The sequence below is a fragment of the Delphinapterus leucas genome, chromosome 19 (assembly GCF_059928025.1).
Source record: "Delphinapterus leucas isolate spDelLeu-1000000601 "Yukka" chromosome 19, BTC_Dleu_Yukka2, whole genome shotgun sequence".
Classification (NCBI taxonomy): Eukaryota; Metazoa; Chordata; class Mammalia; order Artiodactyla; family Monodontidae; genus Delphinapterus; species Delphinapterus leucas.
This window is the reverse complement of record NC_143147.1, coordinates 7,860,333-7,878,420: the sequence shown is the minus strand read 5'-3', so window position 1 is coordinate 7,878,420 and position 18,088 is coordinate 7,860,333. Positions and strand designations below refer to the sequence as shown.

The window sequence follows — 18,088 nt, the reverse complement described above, 5'->3', positions numbered from 1 at the left end:
CCAATGACCCCCGCCCCGCCGCCTCCTACAGGAAGTGAACGGGGACCGTCAGCCTCCGGCTGTTGCAGGCACTGCAGCCCCGAGCAGCCCAGACATGCGGAGGCCTCTCCACGGCACATTCAGACCCTGCCGGGTGCCCAAGCCCAAGAGGCAAGAACGAACACCTTTGACATTTGCCGCCTGGACAGACGTGTCACTACAACTGCCACCTCCGAGGGTCTGCTGGCGCTACCAAGCAGCCTCCTCTTGACTCGATTTCCCACCTGAAGACGCGACAGCCAGCGCCGGCCTCTGCCGGACACACGCTGCCACTGAAGATCCGGGCTCCCGCGACGTGCAGAACACACCGGCTCCGGCGAGACGGGCTCCTGAGTGAGTCCCGTCTCCTGCCAAATTCCTCGCCCAACCCCTTTGGGAGCAATCAGCCGACATGGGGCCCAAAGCCGGGTGGAAGGCCCCGGAGGTCTGGGCACACTCCCCGCCACCTGGCTGGCCCTGCCTTCCCGATACCGGGGACCACTGGCTGGCAGCCATCAGCTCTCAGCCCTGGGCGCACCCACCCCGTTCCTTTAAAGTGTGCCCAGGCATCCTCAGCCCCATCAGGTCCAGCACCGTCCTCTCCCACCTGGGGAAAGGCAGGGGTCTCCCACCAGCCTCCCTGGGCCCGCCTGGCCCCCCACACAGCCAGAGGGTCCTCGTGAACCTTCTCACCCTTCAGCAGGGTCCAATCCCTCCTCGGTTCCAAACCCTCCCCTGCTCCCAGCTAACTGAGTAAAAGGCAAAGGGCTTTCGATGACCCGGAGGCCCTCCACCCATCTACCAACGTGTGGCCGCTCCCCGTCCCTCGGGCCCAGCCTTGCCACTGCTCCAGCCCTCCGCCCTCCACCTGCCTAGGATGCCCTTCCAGACCTTGCACAGCCCAGCCCTCCTCCAGTCCAGGCTTGTTCTGGGCCTTCCCAGCACTCGGACCACCCTCCCCACTCCTCACACGCTGGGCTGTGTTGGGTTTGGGGTTTCCAGAGCATTCATGGTGCAGCGTGCAGTATAAAGCTGACCATTCACTGTCTCTCTCCCCGTTAGTGGGATGGGGGTACACGACAGAGGCACACGGTGGGAGCTCAAAACGCCCTTTGCTGAGGGAATGAGGGACTGTGGGTGCCCCAAGGCCGGCAGCAGCATGGTTAACCCGGCAGGGGGAGCTGTCTGTGCGTCCAGGGCTCTGGGCTGGACCCTACAGGGACCCCTGGGACGGAAGGGTGCTCTCCGCGAGCCGGGATCAGGGCATCGTTTCTAAGAGGGGGGTGGGTAAGCAGGGGGAGGCTAAGAGCAAGGAAAGCAATCTGAAAGCGGGCACTGAACTGCAGCCATGTGCTGCAGGGGAAGGAAAGAACTCTACAGCTGTGTGCGGGAGACCCGGAGAGGATCCGACGGGCACAGCTCAGGACAGGAAGCCCTGCTCAAACACGATCACGGTGGGCAGAGCAGCAGCTGAGGCCAGGAGTCGGCACCACGCCCAGCAGGCCTCCCCTGTGGGGCCTGGGGTCCGACCTGGGCCCCTCACGAAAGTCTGCCCTGAATCACAGCCCGCATTTCACGAGACCAGTTTCCAACAGCCAGGTCAGTGGGACTCGCCGTGCTGGATTCCAAGCCAGTGTGTTCAAAGCAGAGCCTCCGTGTGCCCACGTCAAGCCCCCACCTTATGCGTGGCACTCAGGTGAGGGCTCAGCAAGGAGTCACGGGACAGCCCCCGGCAGCCCAGCAATGGGGAGGGTGTGAGATACGGAGAGGAAAGCACTCAAAAGGGTGACACCACGTAGCACGCGTTTGCCTAAAACTCATTCAGGGTTTGAGAAACTGCCTAAAAACAAAGTCGCTCACCCATTTTACCCTTAATTTCTCAAGAGCTGAAGGAAAAGAGAACTCCGTGTGGGCTGCGGGCCGAGCAACTTGCCAACGTGCGTATGCGCGGGTGCTGAGTGGGGGGACCCACGGGCCCAGGCGCGGGGCGGGCTGGGCTTCACGTGCAAGCGTCCCAGGAGAGCTGGGGGCCAGAGGGACACAAACAGACCCCCCCCAGTTACTCAACGGGTGGGTCCCGGGGGCACTGGGAACCTGCGGGCGCATCAGCGAGCCTTCCGGGGAGGCTTTGCAACACGCCTGCCCGTCTCCCAACAGTGCAAAGCCGGTCCTCCCTGCAGAGTCCAGTCCAGGCCGCGAGGGGAGCACAGGCGCGAAGGAAACATCCCAGAGCTCAACAAGGCGATCACACGGGCACCTGGGGGCAGGGGTGGGGGGCGATGTGTGTAAGGCACGATGAGCGGAAACCGTTTCCAGGTCGTCGGGAAGCGGCACAGAGGCGCCTCGTTGGCGCCCCTTCCGGTAAGAGCAGAAGAGAAGGGAAGACTTTCTTCTCTGAGGCGGGGCCCCTGGGGACTGAAGGCAGATCAGACCGAGAGCATTTCCTTGTGGGCAACGCTGAGAACTGTTTTCAGTTTAACCTGCACCAGCTGTAGACTGTCCGGGATACACCATTAATCAATCCAAAGAGAAGCCTCATTTTCGTTACCCATTGAGTTAGGGACCTTCAAACACCATGACCTAGAATCGCAGCAGAGCGAACTCTGTTCCCCACGGTCACGGGGATCTCAGGAAGGACGGCAGTTCGCCGAGAAGCAAAAACCATCCCATTTTGTCCTCCACCCGGCACGTGTCCCTGCACTGCAGAGATGGCTCCCGGCCACCGGCGCCAAGGCCCGGGTGTGCCTGGCGGGGCGAGGCTGGAACCACGCACTGCGGCCAGGCGGCCCGGTCTTTCCCACGCCCGGGTCTGCGGCCAGCATGACCCCCTCCAATTCCTCAGGGAGAGCCCAGCGGTCCCCAGGCCTTAGGTGAACAGCACCCCCCACCCCAAGGCCCTGAGCGCACACAGCCGCAGGCCAGGCCACGGGCCCAAGTGAGGCAGGGCTGGGCCCCAGCTCCAGCACAGCAGGAGGGCAACCCCGGGACGGCGGGCAGGGCAGGAAGGGCGGGCGCTGGCTCAGTAGCAGCGGCTCCTTGCTCTGACCCTGCGGGGCCTCTGTGCGGTGCTGGGGACACAGCAAGGCCTCCGGTGCTGTGGGTCACAGACACACACACACACACAGTGACAGGCCGTTAGAGGGACAGGCAGCGGCAGAGGCCGGGCCCAGCGAATGGACCCTGAACATGCAGCTCGAGCTCAGGGTCTCAGGGGATGAGCCAGGACCACAGCAGCGCCGGGATGGGCCAGGGAGGCCAAGGCCGGTAGGACCGGACCCGAGGCCCCACCCACTCCTCCCTGCCCCGGAACACCCTCGGACCGATGGACGGGCCACCGCCTCACCTAGATGACAATGACCGCAAAAGGCAGGCCAGAGGAGCAGCCCCCAGTGCCCATACAGCCCAAACGCGGCCACTTCCCCAAGAGGAGGCCTGGGGCCTGGGACTCAGCCCACCTGCAGGGGCCTTTCTCAGGTGGAGAGGGGCTCCCTGAGGGTAACACACAACTTAGCTTCTTAAGGGCAATCTTCCTTTTATGGTGCAACCTAGCGCAGGGGCAGCCCCTAGAGCCCCTGGGGTGCAGGTTCCATTTCTTTCAAGGGGTTTCACGAAGGTCACAGACTTTGCCTAAGCAGAGCCGTTCAAACTAAGTGGGAAAACGACAGGAACCAGAAGTGGGACAAGAAACGCTGACCTCTCTGAGCTTGACAATCACTGAGAATTCTTAGAGGCAGGGAGTCTGACCTTACTGTGCAAATCCCCTATTTGACACTTCTCAAGACGCTACTGAAACCTGCTGAACTAGCAAGGTCCACAGCGGTTTGTCAAACTGCAAACAACTGCCTTAAAAAAAAAAGTTTTATGCTGACAGTGTTACTTATTCCAAAAACAAAGGGTACGGTGACCTGCACTTTTGTTTTCACAGCAGGAAGAGACAGTTTCTGCATCCCCCAGCCCGCAGGCCGCCCGGACCCCCGCCTCGCCACCACACTGCGAAAGCAGAGAGGCGCCATTCCAGGGACCACGTCGGCGAATGACAAGGATGCCAACGTGGCTCCCGGACCAGCTTCCGTCAGGCCCTGAACCCCACTTCTACTTTTTGAGGTCTCCTCCAAACGCTGGGCAAAGACCCAGAGTCATCGACATGCAAAACGAGAAAACAGAGCAGGCCCTGCCAGCACGGACCCAGCCGTGCGACCGAACGACTCTCGATCACAGGCAGGGAAGGCCTCGCCCACGCCGGCTACTGCAGAGGCTTCTGTCCTCTCCCTCTACAAGTGAGGCAGACACACGCCACCTCACCCCAAGATGCTTGAGCAGAACAGACACTCAACCAGTCAGGAGCCCCACAGCCCAGTCATTAGGAAGACACTGAATATGAGGTTAAAGCAAGCAGGTGATCCAGAACAGCCAACCCCCGTTGCTAGGCAGCAGGAGCAGGCCAGGCCCTTCGCTGCAGACCTGCCCCAGGAGGAAGCAGGCGACTCGGCCTCCACGCCCGCCTCGCCCCCACCACCCCCGGGCCAGCCCTGCCCACGCAAACAGAGTCAGAGCTCAGAGCAGCAGAGGCTCTCAGGACCCCCGAGCCAGAGCAGCCCGGGGGCCCAAAGCGCCTCTGGGACCGCAACTCCAAGCGGACTGAGGGCGCTGCCGTCGGCTGCCAGCAGCGAGAACGGAGGGGCCGCGAGCTCTGGCTCAGCCCCGGTGCCCAGCTCTCGGCCACTACTCACAGCCGTGGTAGGAGGCCGGCGACCCCCCGGCCTTGCCGTACTCCTGCTCCGAGTGGCTGGTGGACAGGTTGGGCTGGCTGGAGCCCCGGCCAAAGGTGAGCTGGCTGCTGCCCATGCCGGTGGCCACCTGGGCCATGCGTTCCTTGGTCTTGAGCGCCTGGGCCCGCTCGGCCTTCAGCCGCTCCTCGTCCTTCAGCAGGGCCACCAGCTGCTTGGCCTTCTCACGCACGTTGACGCCCTGGTCCTTGCCGTCGCGGTCGACGTACTGGAAGTCCTTCAGGGTCTGGATGGCGAAGATGTTCTCACGGCACTGCTGGGCCACACGCTCCGAGCCCGTCTTGATGAGGTAGTCGAGCAGCGTCAGCGCCTTGTACACGTGCCGCCAGTTCTTGCCATGGTCGTTGAGCCGCTTCCACACCATGCTCATGATCTCCGAGAAGGCCACCACGTTGTAGGTGAGGTCCGCGATCTCCGTCATCAGGGAGCTGGACGGGCCCCACGGGTCGTTGGAGGTGGCTTCCCGGACTTTTATTTCGGCTTCCGAGTAATTGTTCACGATGTTTTTCATCTGTCGTCTGATAGACGAAGTCGTCATCTTTACTTTCTCTGTGACAAATGTAAAGCCCTTCAAAGAGAGAAGCTTCCCTGTCCCAGGCGGGTTCGCAGCCCGTGAAGGTTCAGTCTCCGTAATGGGTCTGGAGCAGGGTCCCTGATGGTCATGTCCTCTGTTGGAGCCTCAGGTCCGAGAAGCTGGAAGCCATGACCTAGAGAAAGAAGACAAACGTTACTGTGCACGAGCCCCCCACCCCCGGGACGGCAAGCATTTTGCAAACAGCAGGCACTGGTCAGCCGGGGCGGTGAGTGGATGTCCTCCAGCCCCCAAGGACAAAAGAGATGCCACCTTCCCTTCAAAACTAAGATGAGATCGATATTACAAGTTAAAAATGAATAAAGTTTGGGACCTCCCTGGTGGTACAGTGGTTAAGAACCCGCCTGCCAACGCAGGGGACATGGGTTCGAGCCCTGGTCCGGGAAGATCCACATGCCGCGGAGCAACTGAGCCCGTGCGCCACAACCACTGAGCCTGCGCTCTAGAGCCCGCGAGCCACAACTACTGAGCCTTTGTGCCACAACTACTGAAGCCCGCGCGCCTCAATGAAGAGTAGCCCCTGCTCGCCGCAACTAGAGAAAGCCCACATGCAATGAAGACCCAACACAGCAAAAATAAATAAATTTTTAAAATGGTTAACTTTAAAAAAAAAAAGGAATAAAGTTTAAACTCAAGTTTAAGCCTCTGGAAGGAAAGCAGTAACACTGTAACTACTGTTCTATTTTCAAAACACTTCCACTGGATCGGCTCTGCTGCGATTGTGTTTTTTTTATAAATTTATTTATTTATTTGATTTGATTTATTTTTGGCTGCGTTGGGTCTTTGTTGCCGCGTGCGGGCTTTCTCTAGTTGTGGAGAGGGCGGGCTACTCTTCGTTGCAGTGCGTGGGCTTCTCATTGCGGTGGCTTCTCAGGAAAGTCCCCGATTGTATTTTGATTGTATTTTTCTTCCACCGCCAGGCAAAAGCCAGCTAGAACAATCTAATGTCTGTCTACACTGGCTTGGGCACCATGCTTCTAACTGCGGGGGATTCTCCGTGACCACCTCTTCTGACTTCTTATAAAGGCTCCCAACTCCCCTTCTAGGACAGGGCTCGGGCCCTCCACCGGGCTTTCAAAAGCCTCCGGCATCTGGCCCGAGCTGTGCAGTACAACCTTACAAATAATCTGGTTCTACCCCAATTTCCTCACTTCCCAGAGGAGAAAACTGACGGTTACACATTCACAGGACACCCAGCCCTTTGCCACAAACACACCTCTCCAGGGAAGAAACTTCTGCGGAGCTGGAGTGAGGTCCACGCCTCTGGCCACGGGCTCTGGTCCAGAGTGTGGGGATCCCAGCTGGCTTGGTCACCAGTGAGCGCCCAGCACTGTGCCTGACGTGGGTAATAAACACTGCTGATAGATTTATGAAACAGATTAGAAACAGTGTCCCTTCCCTCAGGAAGGCACAGTCTGGCAGGGGACAGAGGTGAGCACAAGGCGTCTGAGGATGCAAATCCAGAACAACTTGGCCGGCTGCTGGGGCCGCAAAGGCGGGCACGGAGAGCACTTTCTGCACAAGTAACCTGCAGGGAGGTCTTCAAAGGGGGAGACTTCCGGGAGGCGGCAGGGGAGTGGCTGCTGGGTGATTCCTCTCCTCCAGAAGGAGGAGCCAGGCCCAGAGGCCACAGGGGCCGCCAAGGACAGAGCAGTGCAGCCGGGCGGGGACAAAGCCAGCAGCTGCCCCACACTCCACCCCACCCCAGCCGCCTCTGGGCCTCTGGCCTGGGAAGGAGCCGGGTGGCCTCGGGCCCGGCTGTCCACAAAAAGCCTTCCAGGTAAGGATCGTTCCGGCCCTGGTGCAGACGGGGAGCCCGGGCCCCCAGGGAGGACCCGCCGCCTCACCGCGGCCCCTACGCTGGGCTGCTCCTGCCAGAGGGACGACGGACGGCCCCCACCGGGCCCCATCCACAGCCTCAGAAGTGAGGGAACAGAAGTGTCGGGAGGGGAAGCCGCGGGAAATGCCCAGTCCGCACAGGGAGCCAGCGGACAGGGGGAGCACAGAAGCCCACCCTAGTGACAGTCGCACACGTGCCCCTCAGCAGGCCAAGAAGCCTGCTTCCTTCTGAAGCCACAGAGCGTACGGGCTTCCGCGTGGGTGGGCACAGCCTGCCCCCTCACTGACCAACCGGCTCTCACAAGCCCTCTACCGTGTGTCCCAGGACCAGGGCCAGGCGCTCTGATGGGGACCTGCGTGCGTGATGTAGCCAGGCTGGCCGTCCACGCCGGCGAGAGGACGGGCCTCCAAGGGGAAGGGCTCCGACGTCCCAGAGCAAACGCTCGCCAACGTCACACCAGTCACCCGAAGTCCCCAGGGCCCAGGCCCACCCGGCACTTTATCTATCACCCACGGAGGGCTCGGCAGGCATGAGCGCCCTGCTCCTCGGAGAAGCAGGTGGGCTGGAGAGACCCCGGCCACCTTCCTCCAGGTCAGGAGGCATTCCGAGGAGGCACGAGAGCAATGGTCCTGGTAGACAGGCCTCAAATGGTTAAATACGTAATGAAAAGAAACCACGTCCTGGGGGAGAGATGCTGCATCGGGCTCTGCTGCCCATCCTCTAGGCTGGTGCCCTCCCGGGGTAGGCCGCGAGGCCCAGCCAGGGCACCCCCCCCGAGCCTCCCAGGCCTTCGGTGGCAGAGAAAAGGCAGCCGTTCCCACGAGCGAGGGCTGGGTGCCTCCGCCCTCCCAGACCCAGGCTGGGAAAGGAACCCGGACAGCTGAGGAAGAGGGGCTTCGGCCCAGCTTGCAAGGACGCCTATTAGCAGTCTCTCCGAAATACTTCGGCTTTGAGAGGGGAAAGCTAATGGAATACGTGTTACAGCCAGAGAAAGCGTAGGGGCGTGCTGTGAACAGCTGCGCGCTGTTTTCCTAAAGCTACAGAAAGGGCGGGATGGGGGTAAGCAATTCCTGAAGGGGAAGGGGCCCCAAAGGCGCCCCCGAGGAACCATCCTCAGGGCCCACCTGCTCCGTGCCTGCCTCACCTGAGACTGCAGGTGAGCCTCTGACGCTGTGAGGGGCCTCCTGGGCCCTCAACGGAGGATGCGGGCACTATGGGTCCATCCCACTCGCCCCGCAGACCTCAGACCTCGTTTTCCCATTTTAAAACCTCCCCCCTCCACCCCAGGATTGCCTGTAAACGCCCAGACATCTTCCTGCCAGCAAACACCCGCTGGGGCTGCCCTCAAAGCCCCAACACTCCCCAAGTGCACACCCAGCCCTGAGCTCTGCTCTCTTCTCGCTCTTTTCTGAACAGCTTGCAGGCCCCACTCTCCAAACCTTCCTCCTCGATTTGCCTTCCGCTCCCAGCTTGCTGAGCCTGCAGAGCAGCAGGCAGGAGCCAAGGATGGATCCGGACAGGACAGGACACTGCCTGAACCTGCGGGCCCACCTGGGCCCGAAGCCCCGTACCCTGCACTTCACAGCTGCAGGAGTCCTCGCGGCCACGTGTAACCGGCAGCCTGTGCGCTACGTCCTGGGCAACAGCCAAAGAGCACACTCGGAGCCTCCAGGACAGGTGCGGGGACTCCAACCAGGCCCCCAGCCACAGCTGACCCACAGCCCAGGCCGACCGAGGAGCTGCATCCCTTAGTCCTCGACACGCAGGCATCCCAGCCAAACTCTGGGATCATCACTCTTTTCCGAGAGCAGCTTATAATGGTGACCGTAAAGTAACCACTGGATCACATTTGCCGAGGACAGGCTAGGGCAGAAAAATTCTGGCATATCTGAAAACACGACCAGAATTCGACTGACAGTGGAGAAATAGAAATAGAAATAGACTGAATAAAACAGCAAATAGAACAAAACTAAAAAAAACAAACAAAAAATTCCAAGGCTAGAGTGATGCCCCTGGAGGCAGGAAGAATTCCATAAAAACATGCTCCGAGGGCCTGCAGAGCTGGGTGGGGAAATTCCTTCCGAATCTGGAGTCCCGGACCAACTGTGGGAGGCAGAAGCTCTCCGTGGTCCAGCAGCCCAGGTGGGTCCCTGGTCAAAGCCCACGTGTGCCTCAGCTATCGTGCTTCTGTGATGGGGCACGGCTGGCCAGGCGTGGAGAAGATGCAGTCGGTCGGGGTTTCCACCAACCCCCCACGGAGATTTCGGGGGCTTTTCAGGGATCAGGGATCATTATCAGGGACCAGGACCAGCTATGAGGGAAAGGCAGCAAACGCCTCTCGCCTCCCCAAACCGAACAGTCACAGGCCAGGCCAGTCACGAGCGGTAGATCCCGCTGAATGAATGTACCCCAGACGGTAGCTCACACCATCTGCATCTGGCAGCCTCCTGCGACTTCCTCAAGGCAGGTGACAGCCTTCACACCCACAGGGGGAGCGGAGGGCCAGCCAGAAAAGGAAACGTCCTTCTCACTCACTGAACATGGCATCCATATCCCAACGACTCCTCGCTGGGTAGAGAAATCAAATTTTTTATCTCTATCCCAAAAGCGGGCTTAAAGAAAACTTTGCATTCATGTACTGAAAGAATTGCAAAAACGAACATGACACTTAACTTCCAGATGATAAAGCAGGTACAGGGAAACCGCCCACACAGGAAGAGCCCCGGGGTGCCAGTGAACTGGCTGTAGAGCGGTCTGACGGCCCTGCCCCCATGCTGGATGACCCCTGCCCCCTCTAACCACCCCCCCAACGAGCCACCTGGGGGCTTCTCCCAAGACACGACAGTCGCGGAACAAGCAGAGGAAAATTCAATGTCAGACGCCCTCCTGTGGACTTTACCTGTTCTTGATTTTTCTAAAAGTAGAAATCAGTACTGAAAACACACATGAGGAATTTCGTTTTTCTTTATCAATGTGGCCAATCATTCAGTCTCTGGGAAGAGCAGCCCTGGGCGCAGATTACACAGGTGTTGAAACGTGGTCATTTTAAAGGATGATGTGAAGCAAGGACCGGAGTTGGGAGACATGGTTCTGGCCATCCGACAACGCAGTCACTTAGAAATGGGGATGTGACAAGCTGCACCTCCCTCACAGGGTCGAGGATCAAACACCCTGACGGCTGGACCACGTGGATGCACAAACGTGCCACAGAGGACAGAGTCCCTTAGCGCTCCCCCACCTCTGCCACTCCTCAGAGTAGCTTTGCAAATGACCAACCACAGACAACATTCTTAAAAACTCCGGCCAGCGTGTCTCCTTCCTGACTGTCCTCTGTGGTTTGTCTGTGAGACCTGCTGATAGCAGTAAGTCTTCAGGAAATGCCAAAATCGGGCACCGTGCCCCCCAGTTCAAAGATATCAGCCCATCTGACTACAAAGGAAAATACGCTGTGTTCTTCTTTTACCCTCTTGACTTCACCTTTGTGTGCCCCACGGAGATCACTGCTTTCAGTGACGGGGCAGAGGAACTTAAGAAACTCAACTGCCAAGTGATTGGTGCTTCTGTGGATTCTTACTTCTGTCACCTGGCATGGATCAACACACCCAAGAAACAAGGAGGACTGGGACCCATGAACGTTCCCTTGGTATCAGACCCCAAGCGCACCACTGCTCAGGACCATGGGGCCTTAAAGGCCGATGAAGGCATCTCATTCAGGGGCCTTTTTATTATTGATGATAAAGGTATCCTTCGGCAGATCACCATAAATGACCTTCCTGTTGGCCGTTCTGTGGAGGAGACACTGAGACTAGTTCAGGCCTTCCAGTTTACTGACAAACATGGGGAAGTGTTCCCAGCTGGCTGGAAGCCTGGCAGCGATACCATCGAGCCTGATGTCCCGAAGAGCAAAGAATATTTCTCTAAGCAGAAGTGAGCGCTGGGCCATTTTAGGGCCAGGCTGCAGTAGGTGGCCATGAGAACAAAACCTCTTTTGTACTACTGTCATGCTTAAAACACAAGACCTTCCAACAGCCCTGAGGTGGTGTGGGACAGGACAGGCCTTTCCGGCAGGGGTTGGGGAGGCCAGTCTTTCTTCCTCTGGAGGGAATGGCCCGAGCAGTATTATGGGGCAGGCAAACTGATGTGTATAGTAGTAGGGTATCACTTTTGGTCTTTTGTAGTTTTATTACACTTGAGCTGAGGAGAAAAAAAAAAAAAATCCAGCCAGAAAGCAAACAGCGTGGAGCGGTAGAGCACACAGAACCAGGAGCCGGGAAAGCGGGGATCAGGCCAGGCCCAGCCTCCCGCCCCTAAAGTGACGGGCAGACCAGACCAGACGAGCTGCCCAACCCTCCCGTCCCCAGGCCCTCTTTCTGACAAGTGGCTCAACTCCCTGCCGTCTCCGTGGTGTCACGGGCGGCCCCTGCCCCAGGTCAGCCACAGAGAGGCTAGAGTTCCGGCAAGAAGCCTAGCGGTGGATGTTTCTTGGGCCTGTGCGGCTTCCTGGGGACCGTGGAGTATGAAGGGCAGCCCTCACAACACGGCCCCCCTCCAAGGAAGGCAGCTTGCACACGTGTGACCCCAGGGCCAGAGCCTCCATTCTAACATGCTGTGACTCTGCTACCAGAAATACCCACCAATGGTAGGTGGCAATGCCACCCAGAGACTGGGGGGGGGGGCAACCGACGGCTTCAGACCCACCCCACCGGGCAGGCCCAGCGATGGATTACAGTCCGATCAGTAGAATCTTCCAGCTTGAGCCATTTGGGAAAAAAGAAGAGCTACATGGGAAAATTTAGAATTCCCATGATTTCATGCTTAATTTAGACCTGGCTGGTCACTGTGGTGGCGCTAAGTGCTGGGCTGTCGCCATGTCCTGAGGAGCCCGTGGGAGAGCGGAAGCCAAAGGGGGGGCTGTGGACCCTGCAGCCAGAATCCTGGTTTCAGGCTCAGCAGCCACCTGACACTGTTCTCAAAAGGAGCTCAAGATGCTCGCCCAGAGGAAGCCCGCGCAGGTAAGGAACAGGTGCCTGCACGCTGTGTAAGTGCAAACCAAGGCCGTGAGAAGAAGGGGCAGTTGCTCACCTCGGCCCTTAAACCAGCAGGGCCGGGAGGTCATGTCCGACTCTCCCCACGCGGCCGTGCAGGAACGGGGCTCCCACGGCTTCGGGGAGTGACGGCTGATGTCCACGGGTCCTCACAGGCCCAGCCCCGGCCGCGCGGGGGGGTGAACCAGAGCCCCAGAGGCCAGAAGACGGGCACACTGGGAAGGTGAGCTCTTCACGTGCCACCCACGTGCTGCGCCCTCTTCCCCATCATGTCCCTGGTCCCTGGAACGACCTGCCTCCACCTGCTGTCTCCTCCACATGCTGTCTCCCCGCACTGCCGCTACACCGGTTCTTTCTTGTCAGCTTAGACCTCGCCTCCTCGGGACCACGCGTCACTCTCTCAAGTCACCACCTTCCACGTGTGGCGGAGCCCCCCTCTCTGTTGGACAGCTTCCTGCTTATGCCCCGTTTGTCTGCTCCCCCTGTGAGCGCCGGGCCCTGCCCCTCTTCACCGCTGTGTCCTCGGCGCCGAGGACGGAACCCGACCCCGGGAGCGCTCTGACGTGCGCTGAATGAATGAACACAGAAGGAAAGAAAGGAAAACAGCACCCCCGCCCCCCCCACTCAGACACCGGGGTTCACACCTGGGGCCAGTCTCCCACTCAGTCTCCCTCGGGATCTCTGTCACTCGGGGCAGAACAGCTGCTCTGCTCACCAAACACGCAAAACCAAACTACGTGGTTAAAAGTTCACGACGCCAGACCCGAGGACAGGGACAGACAAGCGTGCACCGAGCACACCCCGAGGGGAGTGGAGGCCCCGAAGCCCCACCAGCCTGGGCTCAGGAGCAGCAGCCTGGGCAGCGTGTGAGGCGAGGATGGACGTCTCCTGTCTGGCCACAGGGACCTACAGCCTGCCTTTCCAGCAGTGACCGGAGGCCAGGGGACGCAGTGAGGACGGCCGCTACTCAGCGCTGCATGACAGGGGTCCAGACACCTGCTTGCTCCCGGCTGTGCCAAGCTGAGTGTGTCTCTGAGCGTGCTTCTCAGCAGCCCCCCGAGTACAGCCTGGAGACAGCGTCCACGGCGGGGGAACAAGCCTACAGGAGCAACAAGGGCCCAGGGAGAATGCGCTGGGCAGCAGGTGCCTGACCACACGCACAACCTTTAAACACGGGCACCGGCTCCAGCTCCTCTGCTGTGTGGCTGGCATTTCCAAGCAAGGTCTCAGATGTGCTAACTCTCTGATGCTAGCAGTCATCGTAAGAGAACAGGCTTAGAATAGAAACTGAAAATAGAAGAGGCTCTCTAAACAGAAACTGGAGAATCCTGACTGAGCCCTGGCTGTATGCCAGGCGTACCTACTCCCTGAGCCTTGTAAGAACTCGACAGGGAGTGATTATTCTTCTTACCCTCATTTCATGGGCGAGGAAGTGCAGGCACAGAGAGGTTAAGTAACTGGCCTAAGCTACAGGCCAGCAACTGGTAGGACCAGGATATGATCCCAGACCTCTGGCTTCTGGTCCCACCCTCTTAATCTCTATTCTTATTCTGTTTAGCTTCAGACAAATCCAATGCTCAAAGTCACGAGAACAATGAATTTTTACTCACTGAATCCAGAGGCCTAGAAGGGCCCCTCCTGTCTAGGTGCTGAAAAGGCCAAAAGATGGCAGAGAAGCAACTGTTTTCCTACCCCCTGTTCAGCTGGCCACAGGACATCCTGTCCAGCTCACCAAACGAAGAGGGCAGGAGCAAAGATGCTGGAACTGGAAGGGGCCCAGCCCCCGCCCGCGCACGGACGCTAGTTCTGAGCGGTGTGGTGCTGTCCTGGGATCGGACCCTGGTGTTCCCAGCTCCTTCCAGTGCAGCCTACAAAGAAGGGGGCCTTTAACGCTCTCCAAGAAAGCTTCACCCTGGGACATGTCAGGTCCCACAGACGGCAACACGATGAAATACGGCAGGGTAGGAGCCTCGGGTACCAGAGACTCCAAAATGATTTAAAAATTAGCCCTTCTGGAGGACTTCCCTGGTGGCACAGTGGTTAAGAATCCACCTGCCAATGCAGGAGTCACGGGTTCGAGTCCTAGTGTGGGAAGATCCCACATGCCGCGGAGCAGCTAAGCCCATGCACCACAACTACTGAGCCTGCGTGCCACAACTACTGAAGCCCGTGTGCCACAACTACTGAAGCCCGCACGCCTAGAGCCTGTGCTCCGCAACGAGAAGCCACCGCAATGAGAAGCCTGCACACCTCAACAAAGAGTAGCCCCCGCTCAGCGCAACTAGAGAAACCCCACGCGCAGCAACGAAGACCCAACACAGCCAAAAATAAATAAATTTATTAAAAAAAAAAATTAGCCCTTCAGAACTCACACCCTTAAGAAATGGTACCTCTTTGGCTATAACCGTGTCTTCTGCTAAATCAGCCACACGGGCTGTAACAACCCGAGAACGCGGATTATTCCTTTAAAACAGCCGCCATCTGAAACACCACCAGGAAAAACCGGGTCTCGGTGATGAAAGGTAAGCTTCCTCTTTTGGTTCAGAATAAAAGTGCAACTTCCCTCCTTCCCCTCTGCTGGAGACCTGCCCAGGGTGTTACTCTGCAACACTCACCGGGCTCTCAAATGTCACGGTCGGCCCAGAAAAGGCGCACCCGCCCGAAGCTCTTCCTGCCGCTCCTCTGTCCTCTTAAGTGTTTGTGACATGCTGTTGGGCATATACAAAAGCAGAAGCACCAACCACATGTGGGGTCCAGACGAGGCACCCCTGTCACCCAGGCCCCTTCCCCCTCCCCCACCCCAGCAAACAGCTCGGGTTCTGAGTTCCTCCGCCCCTTGCTTTTAAAAAAGAAAATGATCTTACCACACATGTTGTACCACTGCCACAACCTGCTCCGGCGTCGATACTACGTGTCTGAGACTCGTCCACACGTGTGGCTGCAGGTCTGGGGTGGCTCATCCGCGTCCCTGCTGTATGGCAGCTGCCTGTGCTCACATGTAACAGTCTCCCCACTCACTCTCCTGTCCGTGGACACCTAGACCGAGCTCACCTTTTCGCCATCGTGAACAGTGCTGGTGTGCGCATGTGTCCCCTGGGACTCGTGCACCCAGTGTTCTAGACCACGTTCCTGGGATCAGAACTACTCCACAGGGTGTACGAGTGTCCTCTGAACTGTGTTTTGAAAATGCTTCTGCTCTTATAACATCATTTCATCATCACAGCGCAAAGAGAGATGAACGGTTTAGCTGATACTAGATTCAACAAGCACTTTTCACACACTCGGTGCTTAAGGAACGGTGCTCACAGGGAAACAAACATACGACGCGGCTCCTCATCTGGGTTGGGACATCCACGCAACCAAGGCAGAGCCGCGGGAGGGTGGGGGGACCGCAGGGCACGAGGGAGGCGGTGACGAGGCGCTGACGTCTGCGGGCCTCACTCAGCGCGCTAAGGGATCCGGACCTGCCGACCTCGGTCACTCACCTTCCAGATTTCTGCCAAATCCTCCAAGTAACAGTAATAATGGTTAACACGCACAGGGTGTCTCCAATGTGCCAGGTGCTTTCTTAGGAATTCTCTCCAAGCTGCACCATTGTTTGCTTAATATTTTTCTTCAAATCAATTTCCTTTTTTTTGGTCATGCCTTACAGCTTGTGGAATCTTAGCTCCCGGACCAGGGATCGAACCCAGGCCCTCGGCAGTGAAAGTGCTGGGTCCTAACCACTGGACTGCCAGGGAAGTCCCTAAATCAATTTACTTTTAAACTCAAATACCTGCATTAAGTAATAACGTACATGAAATCAGGTATCACTGTTACGGCATTTGGGGGAGGGGTTGTTTTTCTATTGTTTTGTTTTTATATTTCTATTTGTTTTTATAGATATAAAATTCACCATTTTAAAGTGTACAATTCACACTCAATTTAGCACCCTCACAGTGTTGGATAACCGTGGCCGTGGTGGGCGTTCTCATCCCTCCAAGGAGACCCTGCATGTCGGCAGTCACCACCCACTCCTCCTTCCACCCGGACCCCGGCAGGCGACCAGCAGCCTGCTTTCTGTCTCTGTGGATTCACCTATTCTGGACATTTCACATACATGAAATCACACAGTATGTGGCCCTTTCACTTAGCGTGTATGTGTGTATATATATATATATATATATATATTTTTTTTTTTTTTTTTTTTTTTTCCCCGATATGCGGGCCTCTCACTATTGTGGCCTCTCCCGTTGCGGAGCACAGGCTCCGGACGCGCAGGCCCAGCGGCCATGGCTCACGGGCCCAGCCGCTCCGCGGCATGTGGGATCTTCCCGGACCGGGGCACGAACCCGTGTCCCCTGCATCGGCAGGCGGACTCTCAACCACTGCGCCACCAGGGAAGCCCCATCACTTAGCATATTTTAAAGGTTCATTTACACTGCACTATCCATCAGTACTTCATTCTTTTTTATGGAGGAGTAATTTTCCATCGTATGGATAGACATTTTATTTACCCACTTGTCAGCTGGAGGACACCTGGGTTGTTTCCATTTCTTGGCCGTTATGCATAACGCTGCTGTGAACTTTGCGTACAAGTTTTTGTGTGGACGCGTGTGTTCAGTTCTCCCGGGCAGATACCAAGGAGCAGGGCTGCTGGGTCACGTGGTAGCTCTCTGTTTAACTTTCTGAGGAACCGCCAAAGGCACCATGGCATTTTGTAGATAAAAAACTATTAAGATGAGTAATGTTCAACTGCTACCACTTAAAATTATTTTAAGATACACTGCTGCCGTCAAAGCTACTGGAGTGGGTTTGCGTGTCCGGGGGCAGAGAGGTGGCGCCGCGGAGGCGGGGCTTCTGCAGTACTGATGGAGCCGCAGCAGGCGGACGGCGGGGCGGGGGCGGCAGCACACGGACGCCCACACCAGAGGCCGGCAGGAATGGCAGGGACACAGAGGCACCTTTAACAGGATGTCAAGGTGCGAAGGGTGAGCCGGTTTCAGGAGAAGGTAAGAGGCAGAGCAAGCAGTTTCATTTCAGAGGAACGTAGCTGGAGGTGCTGGCAGGACAGGCACGGAGGATGGAGACGGCCAAGGAGCACCTAGTGCTGAGGGCTGGGCGGGGCGCTGGAGGAGCCCAGGAGAGCAGGGGTGAGGGCGCAAGTCAGAGGAGGTGAGCGGCCATCAGTGAAGTCCAAGAAGGGCCAGGAGCGGGGCAGAGACACAGGAGAACCATCCAGTGCAGGGGAGGCGAGAGCTGAGGGTCTCAGGGAGCGGTGCTAACTGACAGGGACGCAGGGAGTCCAGAGGATGTGGCAAGAAGCCAGCCTCAGGCTGGGAGAGCTGCACGCGTCCTAGTTACGCCGACCAACAGCTCAGACACCCTTGTGTGGGAGCGCACGGCCCGCCCAGGCCTGCTGCGTGGAGGCCCAGGCCCCCGTGGCAGGACACTGAGCCCAGCGCCACCACCTCCCCTTCCCTGAGCGCCCCCCGCCCGCGCGCGGCCGGCTTCCGGCCCTCCCCCGCCTCTCCCTCCTTCCTCCCCACCCCCCCCCCCGACCTCTGGACTGCGGGCTCTCGGGGGACAGAGGCCCCGACTGTCTGCGCACTTGGCTGCCTCACAGGGCCTGGCGCGGAGCCGGGCACACATCTGCCGCGGGAAGGAACGACTCGACCCCACCTGCTCACACGCCGCCCCCGATCTCGGCGGCTCTCCCCACCCTCACCTGATGACCAAGTCCAGGACCCACAGACGTCTTGCGGAGCAGGACACACGGCCTACGATACTGCTGCGGTTTAAAAACAACAGCTGGTCGGAGCGGAAA

General features: G+C 58.3%; 2 protein-coding genes across 19 annotated transcripts in view; one reads left to right on the top strand and one right to left on the bottom strand.

The window, feature by feature from the left end:
- The window catches only part of EPN2 (epsin 2), an 86,523-nt gene that overhangs the window by 39,786 nt on the left and 28,649 nt on the right, over positions 1-18,088 (bottom strand). For 13 of the 18 annotated variants that reach the window (XR_016388830.1, XR_016388829.1, XM_089900235.1 and 10 more), the window contains exon 2: positions 4,749-5,512. Coding sequence is in view for 16 of the 18 variants with exons in the window: in XM_089900235.1 (XP_089756361.1) it covers positions 4,749-5,343 (595 nt within the window). In the remaining 2 variants the exon portion in view is untranslated. Of the gene's footprint in view, positions 1-4,748; positions 5,513-6,613; positions 6,756-14,897; positions 15,078-15,146; positions 17,739-18,088 lie in introns of those variants that run through there. The other 5 variants (XM_089900237.1, XM_089900233.1, XM_089900234.1 and 2 more) reach the window with 5 other exon arrangements.
- LOC111167674 (peroxiredoxin-1-like) lies at positions 7,767-11,732 on the top strand. The gene is made up of 4 exons (XM_089900135.1): positions 7,767-7,794; positions 7,983-8,232; positions 8,707-8,876; positions 10,519-11,732. The coding sequence occupies exons 1-4, from the start codon at positions 7,767-7,769 to the stop codon at positions 11,166-11,168; spliced, it is 1,098 nt and encodes a 365-aa protein (XP_089756261.1). The 3' UTR covers positions 11,169-11,732.

Excerpts from the sequence above, each read along its gene's own strand:
- LOC111167674 (XM_089900135.1), top strand. The coding sequence starts at position 7,767 with ATGAGCGCCCTGCTCCTCGGAGAAGCAG. Across the intron at positions 7,795-7,982 it reads CCTGCTCCTCGGAGAAGCAG|GCCGCGAGGCCCAGCCAGGG; the intron begins GTGGGCTGGAGA and ends CTCCCGGGGTAG. Across the intron at positions 8,233-8,706 it reads GTGTTACAGCCAGAGAAAGC|CTTGCTGAGCCTGCAGAGCA; the intron begins GTAGGGGCGTGC and ends TTCCGCTCCCAG.